The sequence below is a fragment of the Leuresthes tenuis genome, unplaced genomic scaffold (assembly GCF_036924035.1).
Source record: "Leuresthes tenuis unplaced genomic scaffold, fLeuTen1.0.hap1 SCAF_14, whole genome shotgun sequence".
In the NCBI taxonomy this organism is placed as follows: Eukaryota; Metazoa; Chordata; class Actinopteri; order Atheriniformes; family Atherinopsidae; genus Leuresthes; species Leuresthes tenuis.
In genome coordinates, this window is record NW_027325368.1 from 20,105,640 (window position 1) to 20,124,495 (window position 18,856).

General features: G+C 39.4%; 1 protein-coding gene across 5 annotated transcripts in view; it reads right to left on the reverse strand.

The window, feature by feature from the left end:
* Nucleotides 1–18,856, reverse strand: part of ctnnd2b (catenin (cadherin-associated protein), delta 2b) — a 146,631-nt gene that overhangs the window by 41,835 nt on the left and 85,940 nt on the right. For 2 of the 5 annotated variants that reach the window (XM_072364636.1, XM_072364639.1), the window contains 7 exons: nucleotides 18,379–18,530; nucleotides 18,008–18,181; nucleotides 16,932–17,077; nucleotides 15,754–16,004; nucleotides 15,359–15,490; nucleotides 10,511–10,754; nucleotides 7,713–7,769 (listed from right to left, as the gene is read on the reverse strand). In XM_072364636.1, coding sequence (XP_072220737.1) covers nucleotides 7,713–7,769; nucleotides 10,511–10,754; nucleotides 15,359–15,490; nucleotides 15,754–16,004; nucleotides 16,932–17,077; nucleotides 18,008–18,181; nucleotides 18,379–18,530 — 1,156 coding nt within the window. The remainder of the gene's footprint in view (nucleotides 1–7,712; nucleotides 7,770–10,510; nucleotides 10,755–15,358; nucleotides 15,491–15,753; nucleotides 16,005–16,931; nucleotides 17,078–18,007; nucleotides 18,182–18,378; nucleotides 18,531–18,856) is intronic. The other 3 variants (XM_072364637.1, XM_072364640.1, XM_072364638.1) reach the window with 3 other exon arrangements.

An 18,856-nucleotide genomic window follows, 5' to 3' on the forward strand; every position in this document is an offset into this window, starting at 1 on the left:
TTTTCCTCAGTTGAAAAAAGCAATTTTTGGTGAACTGTTTACAGTGTTGTACTAATGACCTGTCTTTATCAAACACAACACCCAGGTTTCTTAGGCTCGGTTTCACAGACTGGCCCCAAGTATAATATTATATATATATATATTTTATTCATAAGACGTGTTCACACCACACACACTAGATTCCTCACCGATGTTTGTAGACTGTTAGCATGTCAGCAGATATGTTATATCTCTGAAACAAAAATCAGTTTTGAATAGCCTGAACAAACTAATTAAACTACAGTTGAAATTAAACCAGCCCGTTTCTTCTCTCCTGTGTGTCATCTGCCCCAGAAAGTTGCACCATAAGAGATCATTCATTCACTAAATCTAGCCTAAAGCTGTATAACTGTTCACTCAGTGCCTTTCTCTCTTTTGCCGTGTGTGTGTCTCCTGAAAAGAGAACACAGGAGAATATGATGCTTCTAGTCCCAAAGACTGTGTGACAGCATCACAGCAGGGTGAGCAAACACTACGGAGTCATCTGTGAACTCGGGGGCAAGTGTTCACACAGAGACTGTTTGAAGTGTTTTAAGATGAGAATAAGCCACATACAGTATTTGGGGAGTGCTGCTGTTCTGGAAGACAAATAATAAACAAATAAAATAACAAATCCTACAAGAGCTAAAAAAAAAATATTACTTTTTACTTTTTCTCATGAGTTCACGAGGATTCTGTGGAATTTCATGGCTGTTGAGTGATTTAATGAGGAGTAAATCATAACTATTCAAGATCCTAACCTTTGAAGATAATTAGCCAGCCAGGAAAAAAAAAGAAGGTGATTAGCATAGAAACCTTGTAAAAAATAATGTGATTCTTATATAAATGTATTTACTGTACCACTATATCATTATTATTATTGTTATTATCATCAGCAGCGTGCTATAGAATCCCTTAAGATAAAAAATAAAAACATTGTGCTTAATTTCTGTACTATTACTGCGCTACTTTTACATTAGATTCACCAAATCTGAGCTAATGATGATCTGTGTTGTCATGACACCAACGGAGAGCATACAAACATCTACTTTCAGGCCTCCACACTGAGCTGTGATGTGGAGCTGCAATAATTGCACTGCAGCTTGCCTAGAATGTTCTTATCCTGTTGTTTAACTGATGCTATATTATATACACAAATCATCTCAGTATAGTGATTTATCATATAAATGACTTCTTTATTATGAAGGATGATAATTTAAGAAAGGTTGAAAAGTTGAATAAAACTGCTGTCACAAGCCATACACCCTCCTGTCCTCATATGTATCAGAGTCATTGAGATTATATGAAAAAAGCATCAATGTGGGATTGAATTACTTCCTTCTTCAGATATTTCAGTTTCTTTTGCAAAGCAGAAAAAATACAGAAAGCACCAAGGCTCCTTTTATTAGAATTCAACTTGATCCTTAATCGAGGCTGAGTTAGGAAGGTTCCAAAGCAATAAACGACTATTTGACCAGACCCCAAAGAGCAATCTACAGCCTAAAAGGCTAAACCCAGGGCAAGAAGGTGCATTCAAGCTCATAAAAGAATCAGCAACCAGACCACCGTCATAGATAGAAGGAATCATTTACTCTCAAAAACTTCTTTGAAATCACACTCAGTCTTTAGTTCCAAATTGCTCTGGGTGTTTGGACCCCTTCATACTGGCTTGAAAATTTGGCTTTCAAAAAGTAAGACTTAATGTTGAAAATACAGTCAAGGAGAAGAGGAACACTTCTATTAAAGAGAGCTCGATGGTGTAGTATTTACTGGCATAACTATTCTTATGAAATACAAATTTAACTGCGTTGTGTGTGCATCTGACAGAACCATTCCTAACATTTCATTAGACGGTTCACTGGACTGGGACAAAGTACAGATAAACTGTCAATCCTCTTTTTGTTCCAAATCAACCAGATGGGGTATCTGCCATCATCGTCGTCTAGCTATATGTGCAAATGTGTGTGTGGCGACAAATGTGGCATCCAGAGCCAAAACATTTAAACCACATTACACATAACCACATTACTCCAACCAAACTAACAATTAAATCTGGTAAATAAATCGACTGTCTATGAATTTTGCAGCTATATCGGGCTGAAAGGGCTTCCTGTGAGTCAGGGCTTTTTGGGAACTGAGCGATATGAAATCAGAAATTGAGCTAAGTGAATTGTGTGAGTTCCAACTGAGAAATGTCATTGGGGGGGAGGGGGAGACGCATCTGATGACTCATCCTCCAAAAGACAGAGAGATAAACAGAAAGAGATGCCTTGAGAGGTAACCCTGCAGAGTAAACTGACAGGAGAAGAAGAAAAGAGGAAACTTGTGAAAAAGAATATGTCAAAAGTGCATCAACTTTTCTTCAGGTGGCTGATTACATGCAAAAACTGAAGGAAAAGGAGTAGAATGAAACCGAACAAATCCTGTGTTGTGTTGGTTAGCATAACACAACAAATCTGAAAATACGAGGATCTGTCTGCAGCATGTTCAGCCATGCGATCGTCCTAGCAACGATGCCATAGCATGTGTTCACTTTGTCAGCTCTTCTTCATCTCTCTCTGTCTCTAACACAACACATCGTCTGTTCTGTACCGCTCAGCATGCAGTCAACATGGGATCATTGCTTACAGCTTTTTAGTTAATTAGATGGATATACACAGCTCTGTCAAGATCATACATACACAGTATCAGATGTTCATTTTATTTAGCCCACTTAAACTAGACCGAATGCGGTGAATTCGAATACCAAATTCTCAGGTGAAGCCTGCACTATTATTAGGCATCTAAATTATAAGAATTATTTGTAAAACTGTTTCCCTTCACTGTAGATTACAAGCCAGAAGTTCTCTGCATAATTATGGAAGGCTGCAGACTTTCTGAGGTATTATCTCTTAATATCCACCAGAAACAGGTCGCAGTTGTGAGAGTTTACTCAATCATTTACTCCAACTTCAAAATGAAGAATCCAACAGGCTTATTATGAGTGGTGGTATCAATGTGTATGCTTGCTGTGGTATTTTATCTTTACAACCAAAAAAAGTCTTTACAAATCTGTGTCCAGGTATTTCTTGACCAAATATTGGTGCTGTAATTTGTCAATCTTAGTGATGGATTGTTATCGGATCAGTATTTTAGCCATTTCCTCAAGGGTTCATTGTGATCTAAACATACAGTTACTCTAGATGGCAAGACGTTGACCTCCAGTAACGAATAAGACAATTCAGTCGATGATTATAATGGGTTTCACCCCAAGGGCAAATATTAATCCAATTGTTTCTCCCTCCACCCCTCACAACCTTTGAATTTGATCATGTTTTGTATATCAGTGAAGAAATATAGCCATGATCATTTCACTTGTTTGTACGACCTCCACACATGGTGGCTCTAAAACTACGTCACTTCTTAATGATAGGACTCTTCTCCACTAGCTGAGTCTTACTATGGTCATTTAATGAATTAATACCATTTGAATGCGTTATTCATTTTACAGTGACACCATACCTGTGGCAACCTGTTACACCAGCTCTGGTCTTGGGTATCGTGATATGGCAGAATTGATTGTAATCTTGATATTAAAGAGGAGGAAATATCATTAATGTGCAAGAAACATGATAAAATTGTAATTTGATCACAGCAAATATAATCAAAATGTTATCGAAAACAGATTGAAGGTTTCTTCCATCTTTCTTCCATTTGAACGTAATCAAGATGGCAGCCTTACGCTGGTCCTGTTGTGTTTTTCTTTGGTATTCTTATGATTATTTATCTTACGATTAAGATTTTTCCACAATTGTTTAGATGCTGTGCAACTTCAGAGATTCCTGATGGTGCTTCGGACACTTTTTAAACAATTGTAATGTATGATGAGTAACCATGCTATACCGTGGCAAGCGAGAGAAGCTGACTGAGCTTTCCGAAGCCAAAAACCTGTATGAGACCCTAAATCCCGATGCGGTGAAGAGACAACATAACGGATGGAGAGCAGGAGTAAAACAGAGAGAAGGAAGGAGGAAGTAAGAACTACGTCCTCCTTTGTTTTAGGAAATTTAAGATCACTGACAAATAAAATGTGCAACTGTTCTGGACTGACAAGGTTTCAGCAGATTTATTTTGAATTGAGTATTATATATACTGCAGGGAAATAGCTGCAGGATCACATTTATGACTCCAACACCTCCATACCCAGCTTTCAGACGATACAGGCACACTGAGACAGCAGACAGAAAGGTAAGAATAAAGGAGGAGGGATTGTATTCATGGTGATCTCTGGATATTTCAACCTCACCTATTGCTGCCCAACACCCCGAGCTTTCCAACAGGTTTGCAAACTGTTTTTTTTTCTAAATAATTTACTTTGGAAAAATATAATTTCCATTAGCAGATTAAGTTCACATTTAATTCACACAAAAGCAAGTCTTTCATTTTCCCTCAGAAATGTAATACACTTCACCTTATTAAGTTAGTCTTGGCTCTAGCTAATAGCTGCTCATGAGTTGCTTATGAAATAAGTTTGAATTGGTCAGAGCAGAGTCTGAACTGTCGCTTAGAGACTCATCTGTAGAGTGCTCAAAAAAGGAGTACATTAAGTGTAGACTCGCTGCAGCCACTTTGACCATTCCTGTAAATTAATGTTAATATTGGTAATTGTAGAAGATCAGAACATTTCATTCATAGGTACAACTATTGATACAGTAAAAGTGTATGTCATATGGAAAAGAAGTTTCGAGATCCATACATACAATTTGGCACAAATGCCAAGAGCTTGCTGCATGAAAAGAATTAAGGATTTTTTAAGGTTTTTAGAGCCCTGAGATAACTTTTGTTATGAATCTGTACTGCATGAATAAAAATGAACTGAACAGAAAATGTTTCTTACCCAGAGAGTGTGTGTTTGAATGTGTGATGACATGGCTGACTGGTCCACTGAACATTTGTCTTGTATGTGGATGCAAACCCACCAGAGTACTCACACACGCACACAAATCAGTGTACCCAATGTGTTAAGTATGTGAAATAAAACAAGGCACTTATATGATCAGGTCAGATCCTGTCTAGCACAAATCTGTCTCGGTGTTTGTGTGAATGTTTCCATAAATTACCGGCAGCCAAAGGGAGGAAATGCGTTGGTGTACATAAGAGGCTGTCTTCATCGTAATGTGCCTTGATTTGCTAGATTGCACCAGTGCATGTCCTGACAAATCAGCTAAATGATACTTATTTAAGCTTACAGAGGATAAAGGTATGATTAGGAAGGCAGCTGCAGATGGTGACAATGACCTTATACCATCTCATCTTTCCACTGTGCTGATGCAGACAACATCAGAGCAATACGAAATGCTTTTTCATTTATTTCTTGTTTCCACTCTCTTTTGTATTACTGTGGGTCACTTTGTAGTTAATTATCCCATAGTTAATCTTTAACAGTATTGATTAATTCATTATTATCTTATTTCCAGGATGAACATAGCTTGTGTAATGGTAATATTATGTCTAGTTGATGATCATTAGATAATGTCATGTCCCAGTATGTAAGCTAATGATATGCTCCTGCTTTAGCAAAAAAGCACTTCCCTACCAGTACTATTAGCTAACACTGCGTCTCTGTCAGCGTTATTAACTAATGTGTTTCTATCAGTACAGTTGGATAACATTGTCTCTCTGCCTGTACAGTTTGTTAATGTCATTTCCCTGCCACAGGTAGATTTAAATGTGTTCTTTTATTTCTGATAGCATTTAATCAGAAAACATATCAGCCAACGGCTAATATACAATGCTAATTTCATCACTACATATTTACATTCTGCTTTGAATCAGCCCTTTATATCTGTTTGTGTCTCTCAGACTCATTATACTCAAATGGTACATTGTATATTAATATAGCCAAATTCCCAACAAAGATACTCTCATTTGCATTTTTCTCTGTTTCTTTTGTCAGATTATGATAGATGGTCTTAAGGTGTGACTGAATAGCGATCCATTATAACTAGGTGTTAACCTGTGGTCACTATCAAAGCAATTAAAAATGTTATTTGGCTTTGCTATAATCCATACATTGATTTTAGTTGTATTTACATGCATAATAATCTCCAAGAGAGAAAAAAAAAGCAAGTCCATAGCATCCACGAGCAGAGAAAAGGCAGAGTGAAGTGTTCCAACAGCAGGTTGAAGCTGCAGTTATGCTCGCTGCACAGTTCAGTGAATAAGTTTAGCTTCAGAAGTCACGCATAAAGTACAACATGCAAATCTAATTACACCATTTCAACAACGCTGTGTCGCTTTTAAGCAGTTTTTTATGTTTTTGTGACATTTACAATTGTTGTGCATTCTTGATGGATCATACAGATGCCTGTAAAGATGGACCGGGTCACACACTATTCTCTGCAGCTTGTCCTGTTTATTAAATTGGCAAATGCACCCCTCGTTAGCGCGTGTCGGGTAATAAGAACCGAGGCATGCCCTAACAGCCAAGACTACACCAACGCTCCCGCAGCGCCAGCTACCGTGACGTCAGTTTTGTCTTGATGACGTGTTAGAGGGTGATAACGGCGAGCATAAACAATGTGTAAGACCTTGCATTTGCAGAGTAGTACTGCAGATGTCTGTCCTTAAAGTTGCTAGAGTTGGTGCTAGATTTGTCCATTTAATAAAAAAAGAAAAAAAGTCACCAGGGGATTTTGAAAAGTAGCCAAATATGGCGACCAAACTGCCAAGTTAGCAACATTGATGGTGTCAGCCTCTTCTTTTTATGCCATAAAATCATCAACCAAGAATTTTTTTTTCTCTGCTTGCAAAAAAATGGATTTGTAGTCTGGGAGTGTGTGAATTCTGGGAGTCTTATGGTCAATAAAACCAGGATTTTTTGTCAATCTGATTAATCCAGTTGTTTTGTGGTGTGCCACATTGTTAACTGACACAGAGTTTCTTCAAGTATTAATAGGGAACGCTATTTTAGTCTTGCCAACGTACGCCAGTACTGTTAGCTTACTGCTTGTTCCTTCTTGTATTGTTGCTTAGACGGTCTCATAAGGCACATGTAAACATTTTGGACAAGTATTTGCCATCTGCTGGAGATGAAAACATCAGCAGTGCTATGCCAAACGAAAAAAAAAAATCTAATTTAGGCGCTGAAATCAAAATTGGGCAAGCGACATGAACACAGCCAACACAAGACAGGCCACGAAATCACCTGAAGAGACAATGAAGACAAACGAATGACTGAATTAACCAACAAGTAGATACATGGATGGAAGGATGGATGGAAAGATGAAAAGCCAAAGGAGAGAATGAGGAATATTGACATTAAAAAACATATGTCTACAAATTACAAACAAACCAATCAATAATTGAATTACTGCTAGTTAGTTACTTAAATTTGTTGTCTGTCTTGAAGAGAAATCCAGGCTTCTTCCGTTACATTTTCAGGTCAGAGGGAATGTACTTTAGATGCTGCAATGAACCCTGATCTACCCTTCAGTCGAGGATATAGTTAGCACTAAAAAATAGAAGTGATCCCTGTTCAATAAACGACTACATGGGTGACGATACAAATGTGAGATGTTGTCATGGTGCCTTTAACATTAACAACTGCATCAGATATTGGTGCCATATAAAGAGGATGGAGAGATTCAGTGAATGAGACAAAGGTAAAATAGATAGACAAAATGTACATATGTATAAATAAATAGTTGGATTACTTTGTCATTCTTTGCTCGGCTTGATTTTGATTCCACACAAGGAATTCAGGGTCGTACCTATCGAAGGGGGACAGGCAGAGAGACACAAGAGAGAGGTATATGTTGGCTGTCTGGCATCAAATTATTCAATAATTGTCATAATAGTGATGATTAGTAAATAGAAAAATGTGTAGTCACTAGACTCATCTTTCTCTCTTAACATTTAGTTAACAGGCAATGGTGGAAGAGGTGGGCAGGGTGAAGGACATGCACTCAGAGTGATTGGTGGGACGATGGCAGTATATGACAAGTAAAGAGAGGGTCTTGGCACAAAAGAAAAAAATCCATTTTCTTGTTGCTTTTATACACTAAACTATATGTTTAGCCAGTGGTTGGTTTGGTTTTTAAGTGGCCTGTAAGTCAACATAGCTGGCGAATGATGGCATGGATGAAAAAAAGTGTGACAGAGAATAGTGTCTTTTGTTCTTTTAATTCTACTGGATGGGAGGAGGTGACCAACTGTATTGAAGAAAAAAGAAGAAAGAAAGAACATCAGGACTGGCAGGGGAGTAGCTAACTAGTTATCAAATGACAAGCTATGTAAAGCCTGTTATGTGTAGACTGGTTATAATTGGTTACAGTTCAATTTAGAGCGATTTTACAAGCTATACATATATCTTATACGAATTAGGTGACTACTCTAATGTGTTGAATGCATTTTTGTTACTCACTTGAAAATATTTCAGAAAACATAAAGCTGCTATAAATACACACATTTCAGTTTTTCAACCTTTCCTATAGCTTTAGAATGCATCCTATGATGCCATGACATATATCTTATATATATATGAAGTACATGATAATCTAAGTAGTGCTACAGCTCAGTTTCACAGGAAAAATGCAGAGCAGGTGCGGTTGTTCACGCGACTGTTCAAAACATAGCAAGGTCACTATAAAGGTGTGAAAATTGTGACATGGTAGCATTTTATATCGCCTGCTGTTTTGTAAAGGGAAGCAGTCCAGTAATGTGATGTAAACCCGTTAGCATGACTAATATCAAAGCCTAACCATTTTTTTTTTTTGTCCCTAACCCTAACCACATTTCTATTGATTTCTAACCCAAACCAACACTGACAGACAGAAAATAGAATATTGGGTGATGCTGGGTTGGATTGGACTCAGCCTCGGTTATGTTGTGTCACAGTCTGTGGTGGAAGTCCACTGTCAATCACCCCCCCAACCACTCAAAAGCTATGTTGACGTGTGGGCCAATCTCACAAACACTACATGTTTAAGAAAAAGTTCCAATTTACTTCAGTCTGTGTTAATATCTGCCAAGAAATGCCCAGTTCATTAAAGACACGGAAATGTTGGCAAACACTCTAGCTTCCGAGCTGTTGTAATGAAATACTTAGCATACTTGTGTCTAGCTTTTTAGAGTTATTTAATTCAGTAGCTTGGAGTGTCACAGAAAATGTCAAGAAATTAGAGAATAATAAGAGAAGGACTGACAAAAAGTTGTTTTAGGTCTTGTTCAATGGGATTTGTCAACAAAGATAAAGATATAGAATCACATCAGACTTATCCTTTTGACATGTTGATATGGATCGTGCTGTTACTGTATGGCTATGGTCTTTGGGGGACCCTCCCTTTAATGCAGCAAGGAGAGCAAGCTTCTGAGATAGCTACAAATGGTAATAGCACTGATGTTGAGAGTGCATGTGGTGAACATAAAGCAGAATGTCATGCATCGCAAGTCAGTTCCTTTAATGTAGTGGGGCAGATGTGCTGAAGCTACAAAAAGAGTGAGCAAACACACAATGTGAGCGCAATGTGCACAGAGAAATAACCACTTGGACGATGGGTGAAGGAAAGAGCAATGACAACAGCAGGGACAGGAGTCACCTGTCCTAATGACACAGGGACAGTTCTGAGTTTCCAGTGAAATATACAGCAATTCAGCAGAGTGACATCCTCATTAGAAATATTATATTTGGGGGAAAAAAAAAAGTATAATAGCAGCTTACACCTGAGCTGAAATGTCGCAAAGAGACACTTCATCTTCAATGAGGCTGTGTCTATTTTTGACAGGTGGTCTGTGAAGTCATTAGTCAGAAATAAAAAAGGCTAAACCAGAGAAACTTCAAAGACATTTGGAATAGTATTTCAAACTTGATTCAGCTGAAAAAAGAGTGGGGGGAAAAACAGCTTTTAAGCTGTCTTTGTATGTATTTGTCTTTTTTTTTTTCTTTGTCTGTCACTGTCTCTCTACCACACACCCACACTGGTACACAGCTGTGCTCCACTAAAAGCACACATGGTGCAGACTCTCCACATCAACTGTGTCGACCAGCTTCACAGAACGTGACTGAGGGGCTCAATTCCTACAAGCGACAGCAAACTTTTAAAATTGGACCTGGAGGTGTGTGCAGGCATTCAAACAGTGTGAACAAGCCCCAACGACAGGCAAACTGGAGAGGACGGTGAAAGATGTGGTGTGATGTGTGTTTCATACTAAAGCCCAGATTCAGCCAGTTTCACTGGATCTGAATGTCAAATCCTGACATTTAACTTTTACTACAAACTGTTGTAGCAACAAGTAGCTCTGGCACTGAATTTATATTGGTTTACATTTTAACGCAATCAGCATTAAAGCCTAATGTTTGCCAGGTAACGCTCGTATTTTCTTGAATAATCACGTTTACTTTGGTGAATCTGGCCCTCAGTAAGTTCAGTGAAAGTGAAAAGGGAGCAGAGCAAAGGGCTTCATCAACAAACCAAAACTCATCCCTAAACACAAATATCATGTTTTTTCTCACCTTGGGTCCTTCTGGATGCTGTCCACTGATGGAGACCGGCCTAGAGAAGCTTCAGGGGGAAGGGCGGGGCCTGACTTGCTGTAAGGCGACTCGGTGGATGGGCAGAACTGCAGAGTGCGGTACGGATTGGCATAGTCAGCCACCCCGCCTCCTGTAGCAAAGCTGCCTCTCTGAAAGGTGGCGGTGGCGCTCTGACTTCCCGTTCGCTGCAAGGGGATTGGATCAACACCGGGAGAAGACGGGGCTAGAGTGGGAAGAGGAGTGTAGGGATAAAACAGATAGTTGAGGACCTCTTGGTACAACTGGTTCACCACTGGGGTTTGAATCGCAGGATTTGAGTGGGCGGGGAGTGGAGGAAGCAGAAATCACAACCAAACACGAGCCCCAACACGAGGGTGCGTATAAACAAGCAGGGGTAGCAGAAAGCAACAACATCAGCACCAATGGAACAAAGGGGAAACATAAAAAAACAAAAGTCATGAAACAAATTAATAAAAGCAAACTACAAAGACAACTTCAACTGAACAGGTGGAGCAACTTCAGGAGAAAAAAGCTCAACTCACCAATTGATCTTATTTCTCAATTGAAAAAATATAACAGTAATTATTCAACTTAAACAGACAGAAATAGATAAATTAAAGAGAAATGTTAAAAAAAATGGGGTAAAATAAAAATGCCACTGTATGTCATCTATGATGACATATAAACATGGTTACAAAATACATTTAAAATAGGGTGATTACAAGAGAAAAAGGAATTCAACTGTAATGCAATACACACTGTAAATAAACAATGGCCAGAGCTGCAGTGCCATTTGCTCTTTCTGGAGACAGAAGTGACTTAATTTTCAGAAAGACCACCAGCTGATCAGAAGGAGTGAATCTAACTAATGACACCATAATGGATTATCAGGAAAAAATTATTAACTTAGTGTTTAACGGCAAAATCTGATGTTTTAAGAACGGAAATGAGGTAGGTTTTCAAGTCAGTCCCTAGCAGCCATCAGTGGTTCAGCGCTGTATTATACTGTAACTTTTTTTGAAGTGGAATTGTGTGAGGAACTTCAGTATCTTATCAGCAGTAGACGGCAGTCAGAGCTCTCTCACTTTGGACAATCAGGAAGAATTCTGATGCGAGAGCTAAGCTAACAGCTGATACATTTTTGTAGGAAGCGGTTTTGCGTAGCGTGGCGCAACATTGAGCTGTAACGCAGTAGAGGGCTGTAGTACAACTTTTTATTTGTTATTGTGAAACTGCTACATTTTTAGCCATAGACCAAATTAGGCTTTCTCTGTCACATTATTGAGTTATCAGAATGATGCCACAGAGAAACCTATTTTTAATTTTTTGGAATTAAAAACATTTAAAACCTCATAACGGTTGAATGGAACATTTATGCAACATTATGCTGACTTTTGTTGGAGCGATTTTATACACCCATTTGTTTTTTTGCTTTAGTAATGCATTTACTGTTTACCATAGTTCTCCTTTCTTATTTCCACAAAGCAGGGGCTTGATCAGTTGCTCAATTCCTTTTATCAAGACACAAAAAACACTGCAACACACAGAACTGTAAAGGCCCTTTGCACCATTGGTACAATGCCTTGTTATGAGGGAAGCGAGCTGGATTATTTCTTTGTGTCACCTCAACAAGGCCTGAGCATCACCTGTTTGTTCCCGACTCTGTTCATCATGTTGAAACTAATTAAATTGACCTCAAAATGGCCAAGCTGCAACAGCAAAACTGCATTTGACAGATAATGTGGTGTTTTGCCGCTATCGTGACTTCCTCTTGCAGGCACAGAAGTGTGGAGGATTGAGCTCATTTGATCCGTCAAAGTGGTCTATCAGTGAGCTCCAGCATAACAAATACGGCCTCAAATCCTTTAAATAATCTGTCTGAAACTCTACAGCTTGGAATGAAGCTTTTTGTGGCTCAGTAAGATTTCTCTCTCCCTCTGCATTTCTTTCCACAGCCACACCGATGCGACCAAACTGGAGGCACAGCATCAACAGCCTTTTAGGACACGGTTGATTTATGTTGATTGCAAAGCACCCAGGCTAACACCCATGGGATTAATTGAGATTAATTTTCAGTCTTGAAACTAATTAGTTAACAGACTGTGACTGAGAGACAAATTGCCATTGAGACCCCAATTGGATTTACCTACCTGATCTGGTAAATTGTGCTACACGATCAGATGCAATAAGAGAATCTCTTATGTGTATTAGCTTTAGATATACCACGACACCATTAAACAACAAATGTCTGAGTGGGACCGGGCTGAATTTGTTTCTCGTCTTTTCATGCCATTTGGCTTTTTTTTTTCTTCTCTTTTCTTCAGCAGTATCCTGCGGTGACTTGTTCTTCTCCCTTTCAAATGTGAAGGTTCAGGGTGTGATTTAGAAGACAATGCAGCTATTTATAGTTTTTATTGTCCGATAGTCTTCTTCCTCTTGTTATTGCCTAGTGTGCGTTATAGCAAGATTTTCCTTAATTTGCCTTCTTCCTTTTACCAAGGGCACCTTTGTAAACAGTTCATAATGCACAACTAATGCCTGGTAAGTCATTTACAAATTGCCAGATTGTGAGAAAAAAAACAACTTCATGTTAATGCAGTGACGTAGAACTGTAATTTTCTGTAATTTTCAGTTCCTGTCTTTTATTTTAAAAAAAACAGGTCACAGCATTAAAGAAAAAACACAAACAAATATTAAAAGATGTGACAAATGATGAATCTGTCCTCTGTGCCTATTATGTTTAGAACACTAGAATACAATAAAACAATCTCAAAATGCTAAAATTACATGTTTATACTAAGCAAGGTTGTTGCACAATAAATAGATGAACAAGCCCCTTTTGTTGGGCTCAGCCCAGGTTGCTGTGAATCTGAAGCGTATCCAAGACCCTAGGGAAGAGTTTTAAACTCAAAGTAAAAGATGGGGATGAAGAAATCAGTCGCAGACCTGGCCTTGTGGAAAACCTACAAGTCAAAGGTATCACTCAAGGGGTTCTGCTCATGGTGAAAGGAATCTTCACAGAGCAGGTTGATTATCATTGTATCCTCAGTGAATTGTTAGTGTTTGTGCCTCTTTTAACGCTGGCTTCTATCGTCACTGATGTAAAAGAAGAGAAAAGCCAAGCCCGGAGGAGAGCCAGCAGTGGAAGAGAGACATTCTAACAGAAAGTCATTTACTCTCAACATCTGAGTCCCCTATGTTAGAAAATCAGCAATGCAGCCTCCAAAATCTACATCAAGATTGAAATCAATAACCAATTTCCTAGCTGAAACACGTGGCTTGGTATTATCAAAGCAGATAAGAAGTCAAAAAATAGAAATATGACACGTGCACTGTGATCCTTTGGTGTTTGAACGAAAAGATGTAATTGAGGCATCCTCTACTGCTACTACTACTCCTAGTCTGTTTTCTCACCACTTCAAAAGCAAAGCCAATGCAAGAGTGCCTTAAAATTCAACACCACCACTGTGTGCTAGGAACTGATTCCAAAACATGCAAATGCCACAAAAGGTTCATAATTTTTACCTTTAAATTCTTTGTAGACCTTCTCACAAGTTGTTTTGATGTCATTAGCTAGATCCGTGTATTGATGGCCCTTCTGAAAATCATTTCATCGCCAAATTAGATTTGGGATATGCACATTTAGCTCCCGTGACCAGTGGGTCAGACTCCCCTTCAAATGTAGGAAAAGCTATGATGGTCACAAAAACCACTGAAGCAGTGTGTTTTGTATTTAACATGGTAAAGGGCAAGTAGAGGAACAAGCTCAAGCACAGTTTTTTGGTTTTAAGGACATAAATTGCCCCTATTATGCCCCGAAATACAATTCTCGATCACATGCTATTCTAAACTAATGGAAATGTAGTTATGAATGTCGTCGTGTACTTTTCTGCCACTAAACTGTCTAAGCTAAATTTTACACAGTGGACCTTTAAGCGGTGGCTTACGGCAGTATGCAAGAGTTTGAATACCTCTGTTCAAAGTGATGTGTGTGGTTCTGTGCAGTATTGTACATCTGCAGTAAGTTAGCCTGAATAAAACACAGGCTAATACTTAGCAACAAGTTTTACTCATGCAAAACATAGCCCGAGTCATACCTGCAAAACATGCTTACAGTTTACATAATGCAGGTCACATATTACACTTTACCTATATGCAAATACTCTTTTAAAGGACATGAACTATTTCTTTTTTCTTATGTGGGGTTTTGTAAAGTACCTATAGGTACTTCAGAACGTTCTTGGTTTGGAGGATCAGGGAGGATCAGGTAACCAAGATAAGAGTTAGAGACAGAGCCACAGAGGAGCAAGTTTCACTCCGCAGCAGACAGCTGTGTTCGAAGTCACCATGTTCTCAGCTGAACAACATTGAGCTTCGAGCTCTTTTAGCCGGTGAAATTGTGCTCTTCTGTGGCCCTCAGTATTAGTAGCTGTTTGCTTGGTACCTCATCTGAAATCCTTCCTGATTCTGAAAACTGAGACTGCAGGTAAGCTACCCAAAAGTAGTTCAAGCTAAACTAAATATCCCTTTAAACTCCAAGCCCACGTTCTTGCTTTGTCAAAGCTGAGATAAACCCTGCAGAAAGATCGGGTGCATTTCTTCTTCCTTCCACAGCGACAGAGGACACTAAATAAATGTTATTTTATTTTCCCAGGTTGAGTTGTACTCACTCTAGGAACTATAGTTAAATTAATATCTTATTACGGTATTTTACTGTCTATCAAGTGTTTATTCTCTGGTCAAACCCCCTGTCTATGCCCCAGTCTATTTATAGACATCATCACTGTGCTTTAAACACATAACCTCTGCCAACTGATGTCCTCTCACCTTGTCCTCTAAGGTTGGGTTTGGTGTAGACTCGGTCTTCGTAGATCGGGTCGATGTGGTGTTCAGGGGACTGAAGGGGTCGCAGTTCAGACCCCAGGTGACTATGCTGGCTGCTGTAGGAACCTCTGGAGCCTGGAGAACATATAGCAATGGAGGTTAGATTTACTAATTAATTTCATAAGGAAATGTTCTCAATAAACAACAAATTAGACAACCAGTGTTACAAATACGAGCACACAATACATATGTTTTAATTATTGTAAAATAACACAATGATAGCAGGTGAATGTCAATGAGAAAATAAACAAACTGATCTACAATGGATAATTCCCAAAAGTAATTCCATGACATGACCAACAAGCACACAGAGAAAGTAGAAATTAAATAGTCTTGACCTCTACCTGCCAGGCTACCAGGCCTTTGCAGGGTTGCGTTGGCGTAAAGCTCGTGGGAAATCTTGTAACCATCGGCTCCGATGTGATGTAGCATGCGCTTGGTGGGCGACAGGGTGGCATAGCTTCCCACGACCGAGCTGAGCTGGTGGATGGGCGACGAGGTGTGGTTTCCCCCAGGAGAGGCAGCCATGGGAAGTGGAGAGGAGGAACCAGCAGCGCCTGATGCTACCATGTTGATGGGTGATGAGGTGCTGTGGGAGGGATGAAATGAAAGCATGAGAGGGCTCATTCTAACAAATTACGCTTCAGTCGGAATGCAGATTATCTTCAAAAAAAAAAAAAACTAGGCATAAAAAAGGGAAATTGCTTTTTAAAATATGAATCTATTCATAAATTGGGTGCTTGAAAGTAGAGACGACGACCTGTTTAAAAAGAGTCGAGAAAGCTTGACAGTCCTGCTTTTATATAGATATCTAAGTGCAATTTGGTTTAGAAGCGATTTGTTAGTCACAGAAAGATTATGATCTCAGTTAAATATTAACAGGATAAACACTTCCTCTTGCTGCACTCGGTCCACATTTTCAACATTAACAAGAAAAAATTGTAAATCTTTCCCATACCTTATCAAAGTGCTGTGGGTACCTAAACAACCACTGATTTCTGAATTTGGCCAAATATGACAAGCTGACAACGAAACACTTTCCAAAGTATCTCATATCTCATATATATATATATATATATATATTAGAAGTATTGCATATATATTCCATATGAATTTTCTCAGATATCAGTACACCATATTTGGTATTTTTGAAAACTCTGGGACCTGTGCATGAAACTAAAATAAAATTCTGTGGGTTTGAACCACATTTGGCTACGCAGTATGAGCTTGGCAAGATTGGCCCACCAACAGTCTGCTACAAAAGTATCTGCTCTGGTGTGACTAATACTAGCAAAAGAATTTTACTCCAACTAACTGAAACAGATTACCGGCCTGGATGTATCTTCTAAAGCCAGACGTGTAAAGTAATTGTCAAGTCATTGGTGTTATTCCACAACCATAATGATCTTCCTCAGATGTATTCTTTTTTGCCTTGGGGTTGGCAAAATTCTTACCTAATCTGTTTCTGGCAACAGAGCCAAGGTAACTCAATCAGTTAGGTGGAGATCGAACCAACCTGTAAGATTTGGCGAGTCGGCTGGGTGACTGTTTGGGCGAGGACACTCTCTGTAGCGTGGCGTAGCTGGGCATGTCAGCAGAGGCCGATCCCAGGCGCTGCAGCTTGGTAGGGGATCCCACCGCCTGCAGAGGAGAGCTCACACGCTGTAATGCAGAGGATGATTTGTACCTCATTAAAAGGGGAGCGTCAGTTTAAAGATTCATCTTCTTTTTTTTTCATTCATATCATTATTTTCAGAGAGATGAACAACTCCCCCTGGAGCAGGAAAACCAGAGAGCAGAAACGCTAATCTCTGACAGCCTGCAGATGAAGAGCTGAGGGTTATCAGGCCAAACATGAAGGGATGACTCTGAACTTTAAAAAACCAATGAACATGAAATGCGAGTAAGGATTAACTTCCATCAGAATTTTGAAGATGTTTTTTGTGTCTCATGGGGAAATAAGTTGAAATAATATTTGCGAGGTCTTGCTGTTGCAGAACTTAAGTTCATTTGGAGGAGTATGGACGGACGGAAACTGATGCTATACTCTTGAAAAGTGATGTAAAAACTGTTTAAATTGGGAAAAAAAAGAGAAAAATCTATGATTTAGTGTGTCCTTAAATGCTTAACTCGAAACCAACCCAGAAAAAGAGTCACTCACAGTGCAGTAGCAATAACAAGGAAAATCATCATCAAAAATGCGGTTAGGTTTGAAAAGAGGCTCTGAAACAAATGAATAGCAACCTCTTCTGTGTTTAATGGGTGGCCAAATGGGCAATCAGTTCAGACAGTTAAACACACTTCTTTAGAATATTTCATAACCAGCTGTTGAACTGAATGTAAAAAATGTGTACAGGATGAGGACACTGCTATTCTCTGCAAAAAAGGAAACTACAGAGTTTGCAGAGAAGCATTTCAACCCTTCAGGGGGGATTATTCGATTCTCAGGACATTATTAAGTGTATGAGACATGATACAATGAACACATGAAACCTCTCAATATTCTTTGGTTGCTTCAGGTTTTTACTAGCTATAACACTGTGTGTCAGACAACAACTGAGGCAACACAGCAGTGTCTTCAGAGATTTGTACCTGTGCAGGCAAAGTGGCACAGGAATAATACATGGATGGTCCACCAGGTGCAGGTCCGCCGTCTGTGGGCATGTGGAAGGCGCTGCTAAGGGCCTGCTGGGCAAACGAGTCTCTCTGGGACTGAGAGGGCGAGTCTGTGCCCACTAACTGAGCAGTTGCACGACTGGATGTCACCTAGGGAGGTGTAGAGAGTGGAAAATATTAAAAATATTAGAGCAGTGATTGAAAGGGGGGGAGGGGGTACAGAAATACAAATATTGGCACTATACACAGTGGACAATGGCAACAGAGAGAGGGGTGAGGAAGGAAACTGAATGGGAGGAAAAGGAAGGCATGAGAAAATAAAGTGACGATTAAAAAGAAACACGCACCTGATTGTAGCTATGAACTGCCCCTCCAACATGCCCGCTGCGTGCCGACACCATTTCCCCAAGTGCCATCCCTTGATTACTATGGTAGCCAGCTGCTGCATAGGCATCCTGGCTGTTGAGTTGCAAAGCGCTTTGGGACAGAAGTCCTTGTCCTGATGGGGAAAAGAAAAAGAGGAGAAGACCTAAAATAGCATGAAAGGGAGATGAGCAACATCAAAGGGTGCAATCTTCCAGCATCTCCTTTTCTTTTTTATGTTTTGTGAGAGCAACTCATTCGCCTGAGTTAAAACCATGACGCAAGTAATCTTGATGTCTCTCTGCAAACATTGCTCTTTGGCTGGGTTCAAGTACCAAAACTACTTGGTTAGGAAAACACTGTGCTTTGTCTTAAAATCCAGCCTGTCCCAACAAAAGTCAGTGAGTGATGTTGCTGGAGTAGAACTGGGCTCTTCTGGTTCAGAAATGTTGAGATTACACG